A 12,581-nucleotide genomic window follows, 5' to 3' on the forward strand; every position below is an offset into this window, starting at 1 on the left:
ATTTCCCAATTCTGTATCTCATAATCTGTAGACAGGACCAGCTCGTGGCTGTCTGGACAGGAGCTGTTTTTACACAGCTGCTAAAAGCATATAGAAAAAATATAAACAGCACCGTTTATCTTTTAAGCACAAGAAGGTTTAGAACAAAGACGTTCTACTTCAGGAACGTCGTTCCCACTTCAGGGGTCAAATGAAAAAGTAAAATATATATTTTTGAGTGTTTATTCATTGAAATAAAATAAGCATTTGAGATTCCTGCTGCCTGAAATTTGACAGCAAATATTTCTGGCGTAGCGTTTCATTTCAACTTTGAAGTGAAATGTCTCACAAAAGCTCATTGATGCGAAAGGCCTTTTCAGCCACAGTGATTGCAAATTACTTTAAGGAGATTGGTTCCTGCCATTGCTCTGTGAGGCAAGTGGTTTGCTTAGTGCCAGGATAAACAGAGGGGGGGGGGGAGCGGTTTGCCCTTTCTCTCATTATTTCCCTCTAACTCTCTTCCTGCATCGCTTCTGTGTGTGTGTAGTGTATATAGTATATATGCAGTATAGTATAAGCTTGCTCCCATACTCATTTGTCTGTCTCTGTCACTCAGGTTGACACTTAGCCCACGCCTTTGGTTCAGTGTGATGTGATTTTTCCATGACAGAGCTCGGTAATGTGGTAACACAGCGGCGCTTGTTCGAAGGGGTGGAGAGTGAGCAGCTCATGGAAAGTGAAGAGGAAGAGAAAAAGAAGAAAAGTCACACGACAAAAAAGAAAACAAGAAGCACCTCTGACTCACCCCGAGGTCATGGTGTAACACCCTGCATTATGAAGCACATTATACATTATGGACAAAGTGTGTGTTGAGCAAAACATCGAGCCTCATGCAAGAATCAGCTGCAGTTTAGGAGAATGTGTGACAGTCTCCAGATATTGTACTGTGTACTGTTTTCTTAGGTATAAACAAAAGGTGCGAGTGGTCCAGACCTGTCGCACAAGTCATGGATAGACTGACTTCACAGGCAGAAAACACACTGAATTACAGTTACTTCATCCAAATCCAAAGTAGATTTAATGAAAATATACAGTGTACAGTGTAACAAATGTAATGCTAAGGTAATATTCATCATCAACATTGTGGCTGCCAGTTTACTGAGTAGTATTTTAGATTTTAATTATTCTATTTGCAAGTGGAGAAGGAAAATGATCTCATCTAACATCACCTGCTGCAGGCTGTGATATTCTCCAGTATCTCAGTGGTTCTCATGCTTTTGACCATCTTACATGTTAATCATGTGTAAATCTTTAACCCTGAACCACTCCCTCTTTATTTATTTTACTCTGTTATGTCATTTCTGTGAAGGAAACCTTTCTACAAACAAAACGGAAACAGGTTAGATGATGCTGTATGCCCACCTTTTACTTACTTTATCATGCACATTATTTCATCTCAGTGTATTGTCAGTGATATGATGTCTAGTGTACATACCGTGTACACCACTACTATCAGTGGACTACAGTATATAGGGTATACGACTTTTTACTCACTGGTGAATTTTCACCACGCTGGCCTCGCTGGTTTATATTCCAGACACGTTTTTACTACTTAGATGATGTCCATTGAGCCACAAAGAGACCAGAGCTCCCAAATACCTGAGAACCACTCAACTAACGTGTTAAAAATCCTGTCATCACATTGATCGTTGTTTACAATTTATCACCGTGGCTGAGCACATCAGTGATTAAAAAGCGATTTGTCGAGGAGTTGGATACACGTCCCAGTCAAACACAAGATGCCTGTTTTGTTTTTTCACATCGCGCTGAAGAGATGGCAGGTTTTGAAGGATCATTCTTAACCACACATCCTCAGGCTTTGAAGAATGAAGTCGAGAAATCTGTTGTTTACATGCTGAGGTTTAAGTTATGCTAATACTCTGACAACAGTGAACATCTCACGCAGGTTAAGAGTCAGGATCCAGGAGATGGAGCAAATTTCCCAAAGTAAATGTCTGAGTATTAACATTGTAAAAGATGAATGGCCCCTCAAGACAGACTGATTAATTGCATCAAAGATTGCTCCTCTGTCCATCAAAACGATGATGAAAACGTTGGAGAAGATCACTGGAGGCAGATGTTCTTATTAATTGGATTGCCTTCGCAGCCTTCAGACGTGTTTGTTGACTCATTTTTCTAATTTAACACAGTAGAAGTGGAAGTTAGCGTAATAGAACATTTGGATGTTCAGGACTGTGTACAACAGATGTCTGCTTACGAAGGCACAAAAAAACAAATGCAGCTCTCTGCTGTTTTTTTTTTTTATTATTATTATTATTTTGTTTGTTTGTTTGTTTTGTTCTTTTTCTGTGGTCTCAGTGTGTTAACAGTGTGTGAAAATCATCGGGGGCTTTTGTCCCACTGGCGTCTATATTGTCTCAGTCCTCGCAGAATACACTCGATGATGAGGCCTGTGCAATACGCTGCGTGACATGTTCACACATAAACATAATGATTTTGTGTCAAAACTCAAAGATGCTGTTAACTTCAATTTAGATTAAAATACAAAGATGACACTCACATAGATAGAAAAATACTTTATTTCTCTACCTGTCATCTTCCACGTTGCACTCTCCTTTATCAACGTATCTCTATATGTCAGGATAAATTATGCATGCGGAGCTACCAACAAAAGCCAGCCAGGCACATAATTAAAGAGAAAGAACAATTCAGCATTTTTCAACTGTGGAACAACAAAAACATGTCCTAAATATACAATGTCATGCATAATGGGATCAAAAAGAAGTGCTGCTATTGTATAGAAAATTACTCAGGGTGGCAGATTTACAGTTCAAATGGAAGACAATTTCTTCCACCTCCACCGGCTGTGATCAGAGCATCCTGACAAAGGGAAACAGGGAAACATATATATTTTCTATTCTCTACTTTTCCACTCCTGCAGCTGATTTACATAGTCCCCAGAAAATAAAATATTATGTGCTGAAAGTGAGTCAAAACAGAGTGAGGCTCAACATCATAACTACTGCCTAATGGGTGTTGAAAAGAAAGAGTGAATAGTGTGAACATGTTAACAGCAAACAAAGTGATCTCATTAAAGCAGCCATCACGTCGCATTACTGTGTAATGATGGATTTGAAAACTGATAATGAGGACCAGTAACTCATGGTCAGCTGGGAACTGAATGCAGCCGGGAGGCAACTGAGATGGAAAGAATTAAAAAATTATTAGCATTCATGTCTGAATAATTGAAGCTGTTTAATAGAAACCAAAAACTATAATTTCCCCGTCTGCCCACATTTGTTCTTGTAATTATACTGATGAAATAACGGCGAAGCACTGAAAGTAAAAGATTCTGCTCTACGTGAACATTTCCAACTATCCCACAGTGCTTAAAGTCAATGATTAGTTTGGTTTCAGATCTCTCAGCATGAGAGCCACCACCGCAAACTCCCTGCCTCAGCAGCTCAGGTTTAGCAGTCATCTTAATCTAATAAATCTCCCGTCATACTCGCTGCAGTTTAAAGCAATAGTTTGATATTTTGGGAAATACCCGTTTTTGCTTTTGTGCTTTTCGTGATGTGTGATGATCAGTATCGCGCAACAAAACAGTTTCACCACCACGACACTGCAGCAGATGTGACTAACATGTTTTATCTTGTTTGTATAAAACAAACAATGTGTCACAAGAAGTCGAGCAACTGGTCCTAGCCGATGAGTAGACGTACAAACCTTTGCAACTATTCCAAAATCCCATTGTTGCAGATTAGACAAGCAAATTAAAACATGGTGATTCCTAATCGTTGCTTTTAGCTGTTTGCCTTTTGTGCTAATTGAAGCAAACCAAGCACCACGTCCAGCGTTACATTTACCACACACCAGTGAATGCATGTGATTTATATTTTAAATTGTCTCTTTAATTCACACTTTCTCATACACTTTTTAAAAAGGTTTGCACCATCCCTGATAATAGATAAAAGCTGATGGTACTGTAAATCAACAAACCACAACAACATGTTGAGCCTCCTCCGGAACATGTCGACAGCGTCACTTCTTGGCAAAAACCTTCACTCTTGGCACCAGCGCTGATTAGTCATCATGCATTTGCTACTGGGGCTTTTTTTATTATTTATTTTGAGGGGTAAGCTTTCACATTAAGTCCAACATGTACAGTTTCTGTCTGTGTGAACATGAAGCAGAGGAGACAAACCCCAATTTCCACATGGGAATATATCTGTCTGAGCTCTAATGAAATGAGTGGGGCCTGTTTTCCCAGCAGCACTTGAGCAAGAAGATCAACTTAGTGCCAGTGTACGCTAATGCATAAAGATGATGGTACTGCTGAGACGTCTCTGCTTAATTGGGCTTTGAGATGCCACACACTTAAAAAATAAAACGAGCCTTCGGGCACCATCCACTCAAAGCTCAAATTATTTGATTATTTCAGGGTTTCTCTTCTCCTTGAATATTTTAAGAACATGTTATGTTAAATAAAAATTTGCATATGTTTTTTTTTTTTACTTCACACATCTCTAAAGGTAAATTCACATGACGAGTTTAACTCACAGATGAAATAAATAATCAGGGTTTGTTTCCCAGCTGAATGTAATTATAAAGCTGCTCTGTTTACTTTACATTAATGATGTCAACAAACCCGGGGCCATTTTTATCAAATCTAAAAATTATATTTCATTACACTGAACTGACCGTGTGATTAATCACGTGTCGTACGTTCTGAACAAAAACTAAATTAAAAATCTGTGTGATTCTTGGTTTGATTAGAATCATCTGGAAAGTAACAAATATTTTAAATAATTAACATGTGGATTTAACAACAGTCCTGTATTTCTGATAATAATCTGCACACTGTATGGGGTGCAATAAAAGAATTAGAAGCCAAAAGAAAACAGAGGGGCCCGCTCACAGTGCAAACAATGGGAAGTGGATGCACACATAATAATGCCAACAATTCATGTGATCTCCACCACTGAAAAAAGAAAAATATTCTCAAATGCCCAGTGTAAATATAATGCAAAAACGTCCACTGCTCTAGATGCAGGATTTTGTTTTGTTATTTGTTTTGAGGGTCAAACAAGCACATGACTATGCAATTGTTGTCCACAGACTTATGTATTTATTTTTTATTACATCTAAATTATGAATAAAGATTAAAGATTAATTTGACCTGAGTTTTGGACATCAGTTCTTTTTACCAGACAGCCAGAGTTAATCACACACATTGTGTACACTGCAGCCTGAATGTGAAACTTGACAGTATTGGAGTCATCTGAACGCCGGGCAGACCTTCAACCAGCTCCGTCTCCCAAATACAGAGGGAATTTCACACAGGAGCTCTAAGAACAAAGTGCTCTCTCAAAAACACTGGACGTTTCTCTCTCTCTCACACACACACACACACACACACACACACACATGCTCTCTCTAACCTGCTCACACACACACATTTAAAAGCATATATATGCATCATCTGCATAGTTGATCATTTCTGTACCAAACACTGAAAAGCTCATACAAAAAGCTGTAAACAATGTCGCATACGACATTTTAGGAATACTGTACATTGTTCACAATGTGAAGTCCTTCCTGTTTGCTCGAACAATGTCCTCAGCCTCCTTCCTGTCCATGATAGTTTTAGTTTTGCACTTCAGGCATGTTCCAACAACTGGGATCAGCGATCCCAAAATAAAAATGCATTCTTACACCATGGCCAGGGCGACCCTATCAGGAGTCATTGGTTCTGTCTTGACCGAAATCCACAAGTCGTCCGCGTTTACCGAATTCTTTTTCTTCTTCGTTTCCGACCTTGGGGTTGCCATGGAGTCACAGCAGCAGCACCTACAGCAGCTGTTGGCATGGCGACAGCAGCAGCAGTGGCAGCACACCACCAGTGTAGTGAGGACGACCAGCAGGGGAAGAGTTAGGAGGACCACCAGGCAGACTGTGTTGTAGACCCCCTGGTTGTGTTTTTCTACGGCAAAGTTCCAGATTTGGTTGAAGAAGTCCTGGATATTCTCAGTTTTCCCATCCATGGCTTTCAGCTACGGAGCTGACTCCTTCTAATTGAGGCTGTGAGGCAGTCGTAAAGTTTTAATAAATCCTTTTGAGAGGTGAAGACGGTAAATACTGGAGACGCCAAAATAATTAAGACGTGTTTTTTTGCCCTTTTATGTAATCTGGTTGAAAATAAGGCGTTTTACTATCAGCAGTTAAACAGCTGTGTGGTCCGATGTTGCTGGTGACTTGAACTTTGATGTGCTCCTCTTCTCTTTATGAAGATTTCACTTTTGATAGTTGCTTTGACACATGGCTCTATCTGATGGGACTTGTGCGTGTGTGTGTTTAGGCTTGTGCTGTTTATATCAAATGGAAACACTGGAAGCTGACTTCATCGAGGCCTCTTTCCTTTAAGTGTCCCTTTAAGGAAGTCCAAAGCATTTTTTTAAAAACAAATCCGAGAGACCAAAAGCTCACTTGTTTATAAGAAGCTCTTCTTTGAAATCACCTGAAATTAGTTGAATCCAGGTGTAAAGAGGTGGTTCAATTTAGGTGTGTCTGTGGAGAAAAGAAGGAGAATGTGAGCATGGGCACAAATTCAGTTTCAGGCAGACAGCTTGTCTTCCCCCATCTTTCCTTTCGCAGCCTCCAATCCGTCTTTCTGTCTCTGTCTTTAACGTCTCTACTCCTGCTATCTCCCTCATGTCAGCTTCAGATTTCTTTTTTTTTTTTCAGCTTTCCCCTCATTAATACTGCAGAGGAGTCATTCAGGATTCAGGGCAGATCTCTCTAAGAGTCCCACTAAGAACCACGGGGGCAAAGAGAAAGAGAGAGAGAGAGAGAAATGGAAGGAGATTGTGTCTGAGGGAGAGATAGAGGTAACCAATCTTTCTAAAAGTCCCGCTGAGATGGAGACTGTGACAGAGTGTCAAAAAAAAAAAGGAGAGAAGGGAGAGAAGTAGGCCAGAGAGACACCTGCTGCAGGAGAAGCGCCTAAATATACCACACTAATGGTTCCCATTGGAGGACATTCAGTCAATGGGTTCAGGGCTAATTTTTAATAAATGTCTGATTATAACATGTTCGTCTGGTCTTGGATGAAAACCTTCTTAACAGTTCTCCCGGAGAAGAAAACATGTGGTGAGGAAATAATTGGGGAAGTTCTGCAAAAGACAGACTGATTTCAGAAATGAAAGTTATCACAGTATAGACTGTTTCATTCTGAGACGCAATCATTTAATTGGTATTTAACAACCCTAGTTTTTCAAATAACGTTTATGTCACGGGAGTCTCTGCAGTTCGTAGCCACCGTGTTGTGCTGTAGGTGCAGAAGAGAAAAGATTTTCATCTCACATTTGGGTGCTTAGGAAGACAGAGAGGAAGATGCACCTGCAAGCGGAGAGCAAATAGACTTGCTTTTGGGTGTCAGCACGCGTTGCGTCTCATGTGTGAAATGAGTTTACCCGCAGACTTCCCCTCTTGTTCGTTTGCTCAACAGGAAGCTGAGCTGTTAATGCTAAAGCAAGAGTCACCTGAAACATCAAGGGCTGTCTTATCATAAAACATACAATTGATCTAAAATACACCTTTAACCAAAAGTGGTGCTTTCTTTTTTAATAATAATAATAGTTTTTTGTTTACTTATGTATGCACAAATGCATCACTCTCTTAATTTTCCTCATTACTTTTTGCCTTTTATTTGTGATTGAAGTGATCATTTTACCTCTTTGTGTAACTCCTAGAGTTATTTTTCTACCAAGAACAATTTCTTAATTTGCAGCTGTGATGTGCATGTCTATTTCTTTTATGCGTTGCATTGTGGGAAACTGGTCAACATCAGCAGCACACCCAATTAGTTTGAGTTTGTATTGTCTTCTTTAAGTATATTTTATTTTACTTTTGCTTTTCCCCAATCTATATCTATCAGGGTTTGATCCTGAATAAGCTACATCAGAACTACAGGATACAACTACTCTTGTAGGACGTCACAACATGCTGCTGACCTGCTGTGTGTAATGAGTGATGAGAGATTACAGCTAAACAACTCTTCATTTTTAAAGACATAAGTGGAGAGGAGCTGTGGTAGACTGCGTTTTCTTGTTTTTCATCCACCTGTTTTTTTTACACACATTTGAAAAGAAACTGTGTAAAATGTAATAACGTGCAACGCATTGCTTAAGCGACTCGGTCCTGACTGAGTGATTTACAGTACAGGAAGCATGAAGCTCTGCTGAAGAGATGAAAATGGTGGCAGATAAAACCATTAGATGTGTGGGTTTCTGCAGTGGTTTAATGACATGTGAGTGATGAATAAAGCTACATGTACAAAAGAAAACAAACTGTGTTGATAGACACATACATGTAGTCGCTTTCTTTTTTTCTGACGTTCAGGTTAAAATTACACTAAACCGTATTTCATTTGAAAGTGACAGATTTGAAACTTGGCTACGGACTAAACTGACGACTGGGCACATTGTTGAGAGCCACTGTGTGGCTGCCACATTAATCTGGATTATTTTCTGTGCTGCACTGTAGATACATGTTGTTGTGATGAGCCTGGCTGAGCTGCAGTCCCTTTGTGTACACGCTGATATCTGTCACATTATGAAAACACTGTCAAGACAAACACGAGTCACCGAACAATAAGTTGTCTGTGGGGGGGGGAGGAGACACGGGCTAGCAGCACCAACGAGCTGTGATCTACAGACAGTATATGAAAAAGATGACTAACAGTGCATCTGTGGCCAAGTCGGTGAATGGAATGATTAAGTCACCAAGCGTTTTGTAGTTTCTGACCATGAACAATGAGATCACAGAAAGTTCTCATATGTCTAAAGATAAACTAACTGATAAAGGAAATGTACAAAAAATATATATAAATTTGATGTTGTGTTATTTACGTCATTGGCTAACATGCAAAGACAAACCAAAATAGTTTAAACTGATTATTTTGCAGCTTCGGTAAGTTCACACTCTCATGTTCCCAACCACGGTGACTGCCAGTCAGCTTCACTGTGCCAAGCGTGTCCGTCTCAGTGGGGCACTGGCAGGACTGCAAAAGCAACTGAAGCTGATGAACGTTTGAACTGGTTAGTTTATGATTTACATACAGAACGGAAGAAAGGGGCCGCTAATAATAATCATAAAACCACATAGATTCTTTTCAGCGAGATTTGTGGCTTTAAATATCATGTGATCTCAGTGAGATGCAGCTCCAAGACTGTCACTGCTTCACTTTCTCATGACTCTGTGCTCTCCTGGAAGTATTCATATACAGGAAAAGGCCATTTCTGGGGCACACAAAGCCAGGAAGGGGCTGAGAATAATGTTAGGATTGCACTCAGTTAGCCCCTGCTGCTTTTTAAGGAGCATGTGCGACCTAAAAGACAAAGTTGTGACAGAAGGCAAGGCAGGAATCTTTAATGATGTGCCTCAAGCACACAGTCAGACCAGATCCTTCATTTGTGTTGTATTAAAACGCAGCATCAAGGAAATAAGAAAAAAAAAACCTGATCCATTTTTTCACAGAAGACATGAGCCATATTAAATCACTAAGTGCAGCTGTTACGTGTGAGTGACTACAGGCCTGCTGATAATCTGGAGGAGTACAGTTCTCCACAGTGAGCAAGTGCACAGGCCCATTAAAGTTCAGACCTGTGTCAACTCCATTCAGGGGGACATGAGGGACATGAGCAAAGTGGGGGACATTCTTACAGTTACAAAACAGGAACCATCATCAGTAAAACTCAAGCTAAAGATGTTTTGGATGATCCACTGAACAAAGCAATAGGAGGTTTTTCTATATTGGTTGTTACCAAATAGAGATTGTAACAAATGACACTCACAACAAACTGAGATTTTCAGTTCACTATTTCATTTGAAAAAAAAAAAAAAGAAGTGATAAACGCAGCAAGAAAGTTATCAGCTAATTACTGTAAGCTGTGAAACATACAGTCAAACTCAAGCCCTGACTAAACCAAGTGTTTTTAAAGGGAGTCAGTTTTAATTCCCTTCCCAGAGTCACACAACAAAAGGCACGAACGGCTTACACAGACCACTCAGAACACTTTCAAAGTATTTCAAGTTGCTGGCACTCAGTATCTGCTTGAAAGCAGCACCTTACCCCGCAGGCACTTGTGAAGTGGCAGGTCAGGTCTCCCCTCCTGTCTAATCCAGTCAGCTGCTCAAACTGCTGTTTCTGTTTTGGCATCTGGCTTCTGTTCTGTTCTGGTCCCCCTCACTAAGATATCTTGACAAGTCTTCACTTTCTGTTCTCGCTTCCCTCTCTAGTCTTGTTTCCCGTACCCCTCCTCCTCCCCTCCCTCTCTCTCTCTCTCTCTCTCTCTCTCTCTCTCCCTCGCTCTCTCTCCATGAGTGCACGTTGTGGTCACAGCGTCACTGCACCCTGCCCACTTTCTGCAAGAATGGGCCCTCTGTTTGTGCTCATGTGTTTCCTGCACGGTGCACTGGATTCTTGTGATCGCTTCACTCACACAACCGCTGAATGATGTCAGACAGAGTGATGGAGCACTAATAATAATAATAACTAGATATGAGAACTGACAAATATGACGCACACTCTCTCTATATATATAGAACATTCATAATCATAAGCTTTTATTAAATGACTCAAAACATTGTCCCTGTATTAAAAGAAAGGCTCATCTGCGTGCACTGGCCTGAAGACATCGCAGAACTATCTTAAGCTTAATAACACAAAAGTACAGTTTAAACAAACCTCACCACACCCATCATGGAGCCTTAACACAGAAATAAAAAAGGGAAGTGAAAGTGTGTTTGTGTACCACCAGGTGAAAAAGTCAGATCTAAGTATGACATGAAAGAGTGAGGTTGTGAGAAGTGGTGAACGCCTGCGGCGTTGTGGTCAGTGCCCTTTCAGTTCAGTCAAGCAAAAGAGGATTTTAATTCAAGTAAGAAAGAAAAGAGTTCAGATGGCATTAAATGGTCTCACACACTCCTCTCCTGAGGGGAAGTTCAGAGTAAATGTGTGGTTATCTACACTACTGTGGAAATGTCTGTTGTTTCGGTAACGGTAGTATTAGCATATATAAGTTTGTGTGTGTGTCTCTTTATTAGAATTCAACTAGGAAATATAGGACATACGTACACAGTATTAAAAACAAATATAAACTGCTTTTGTATGCTAAATTGATCCCTACAGAGGAATATAGGGAGGTCGAAGACAAAATAGGAGTGTACATCATGTTATAATATGATAAAAAGTTTCTCAGCCCTTTCTACCGGATGTCCAGCAAGGACCTGGACCAGCATCTTGCAGCTTCATCTGGATGCCAAGTTGATCCTTCTGAAGAAGCTTTGACAGGAATCTTTGTTTTGTTTTGTTTTGTTTTGTTGTAAAATAAAAACAAAACTTGTCAGCTCTGCTTCCTATATAAAAACAGAAAACAAGTATGTTGGTGGCCTAAGACTTTTGCACGGTATGTACAGTGTATATAGTGCATGCTCTTGACTTTACAGCAGGCCTGCTGGTTTATGTCTGCCTGCAACCACAAGCAATGCTCTTGTTTACTTTTTATGTATCTCAGTGAGAGTTTATAATTTTTTGCTCAAGTCCAGTTTGTTTCTTTTTTAATGTCAAATGAGATGTTTCTTAGAAGTAACTGTTCAGCTAAAATATGATCAAACCACCTCTGCTACTAAAGTAGATGGAAACATTTTGTCTTATAAGCCTGAAAACGCACTTCCTGACCAGCTGACTGCCTGAAAATGCAGTATGTTTTTTTTCTTTTCTTATAGCTACGGGGCATGGTTACATGAAAATTGATGAGACAAGTCCACCCATGTCTGTAGGTGTGTCTGAGCCATCTATGACAAATAGCAACCAGACAGACACACACACACACTCACACAAGGTGCTGTTTGAGTGGCAGGGCGTGTAGTGCTACAAAGAGAATCTATATCCCAGCAGCTGTTGAGGCAATACAGTGTCACATCAATCAATAAAGTCACATTGCGCAAGTGTTGATTAATGGGCTCAGCATAGCAGCACGTAACTTGATGGAAATCTGTCTTTACAGTAGTTTATTTGAAAATGATTTCACTATATTTATCGCTAATTGATTTTGATTGCTACTGCACAGGTCCCTGTATGTGGACGTCACCTTTTCATGGCACTGACGTGTGATTGTTTTTATGAACACGTGTGCTTTTAAACCTGCAGGGGTGGTTGTAAATCTTGGACCATGAACACGAGCAACACAAGAAGTCATCTGAAAAAGCACCAATGTGCCTTTTCAGGTCTGCTGTAATTTTAAAACACCAGCCTGCTGCCTCTGTACAAATGAGCAGCAGTTGCTGTATAAATGCATCATCAGGATGTCTTTTGCCATTTTCTTGAGGGAGACTGTATTTTGTTGTTATATTATAAGGACCCCATTATGCCTTCCCTGCCCTCCCCTCCCCTCCAAGAATACCTTCTGTTCCTTGTGTGTGCGTCTCATTTCCTCCATGGAAACTACACTCTCCATTCATACTACATTGACCCTGTGCTATAATAGGCGTAGCTCTCATCTGGTTTATAGATACCT

The 12,581-nt window shown here is 40.2% G+C and overlaps 1 protein-coding gene across 1 annotated transcript; it reads right to left on the minus strand.

Moving 5' to 3' along the window:
- Window positions 1-2,486: 2,486 nt before the first annotated feature.
- Window positions 2,487-10,290, minus strand: LOC113172242 (uncharacterized protein KIAA0040). Its single transcript, XM_026375118.1, has 2 exons — window positions 10,136-10,290; window positions 2,487-6,570 (listed from the first exon to the last, which is right to left on the minus strand). The coding sequence occupies exon 2, from the start codon at window positions 6,045-6,047 to the stop codon at window positions 5,715-5,717; it is 333 nt and encodes a 110-aa protein (XP_026230903.1). The 5' UTR covers window positions 6,048-6,570; window positions 10,136-10,290; the 3' UTR covers window positions 2,487-5,714.
- Between the last annotated feature and the right edge of the window lie 2,291 nt (window positions 10,291-12,581).

The sequence above is a fragment of the Anabas testudineus genome, chromosome 17 (genome assembly GCF_900324465.2).
Source record: "Anabas testudineus chromosome 17, fAnaTes1.2, whole genome shotgun sequence".
NCBI lineage: Eukaryota > Metazoa > Chordata > Actinopteri > Anabantiformes > Anabantidae > Anabas > Anabas testudineus.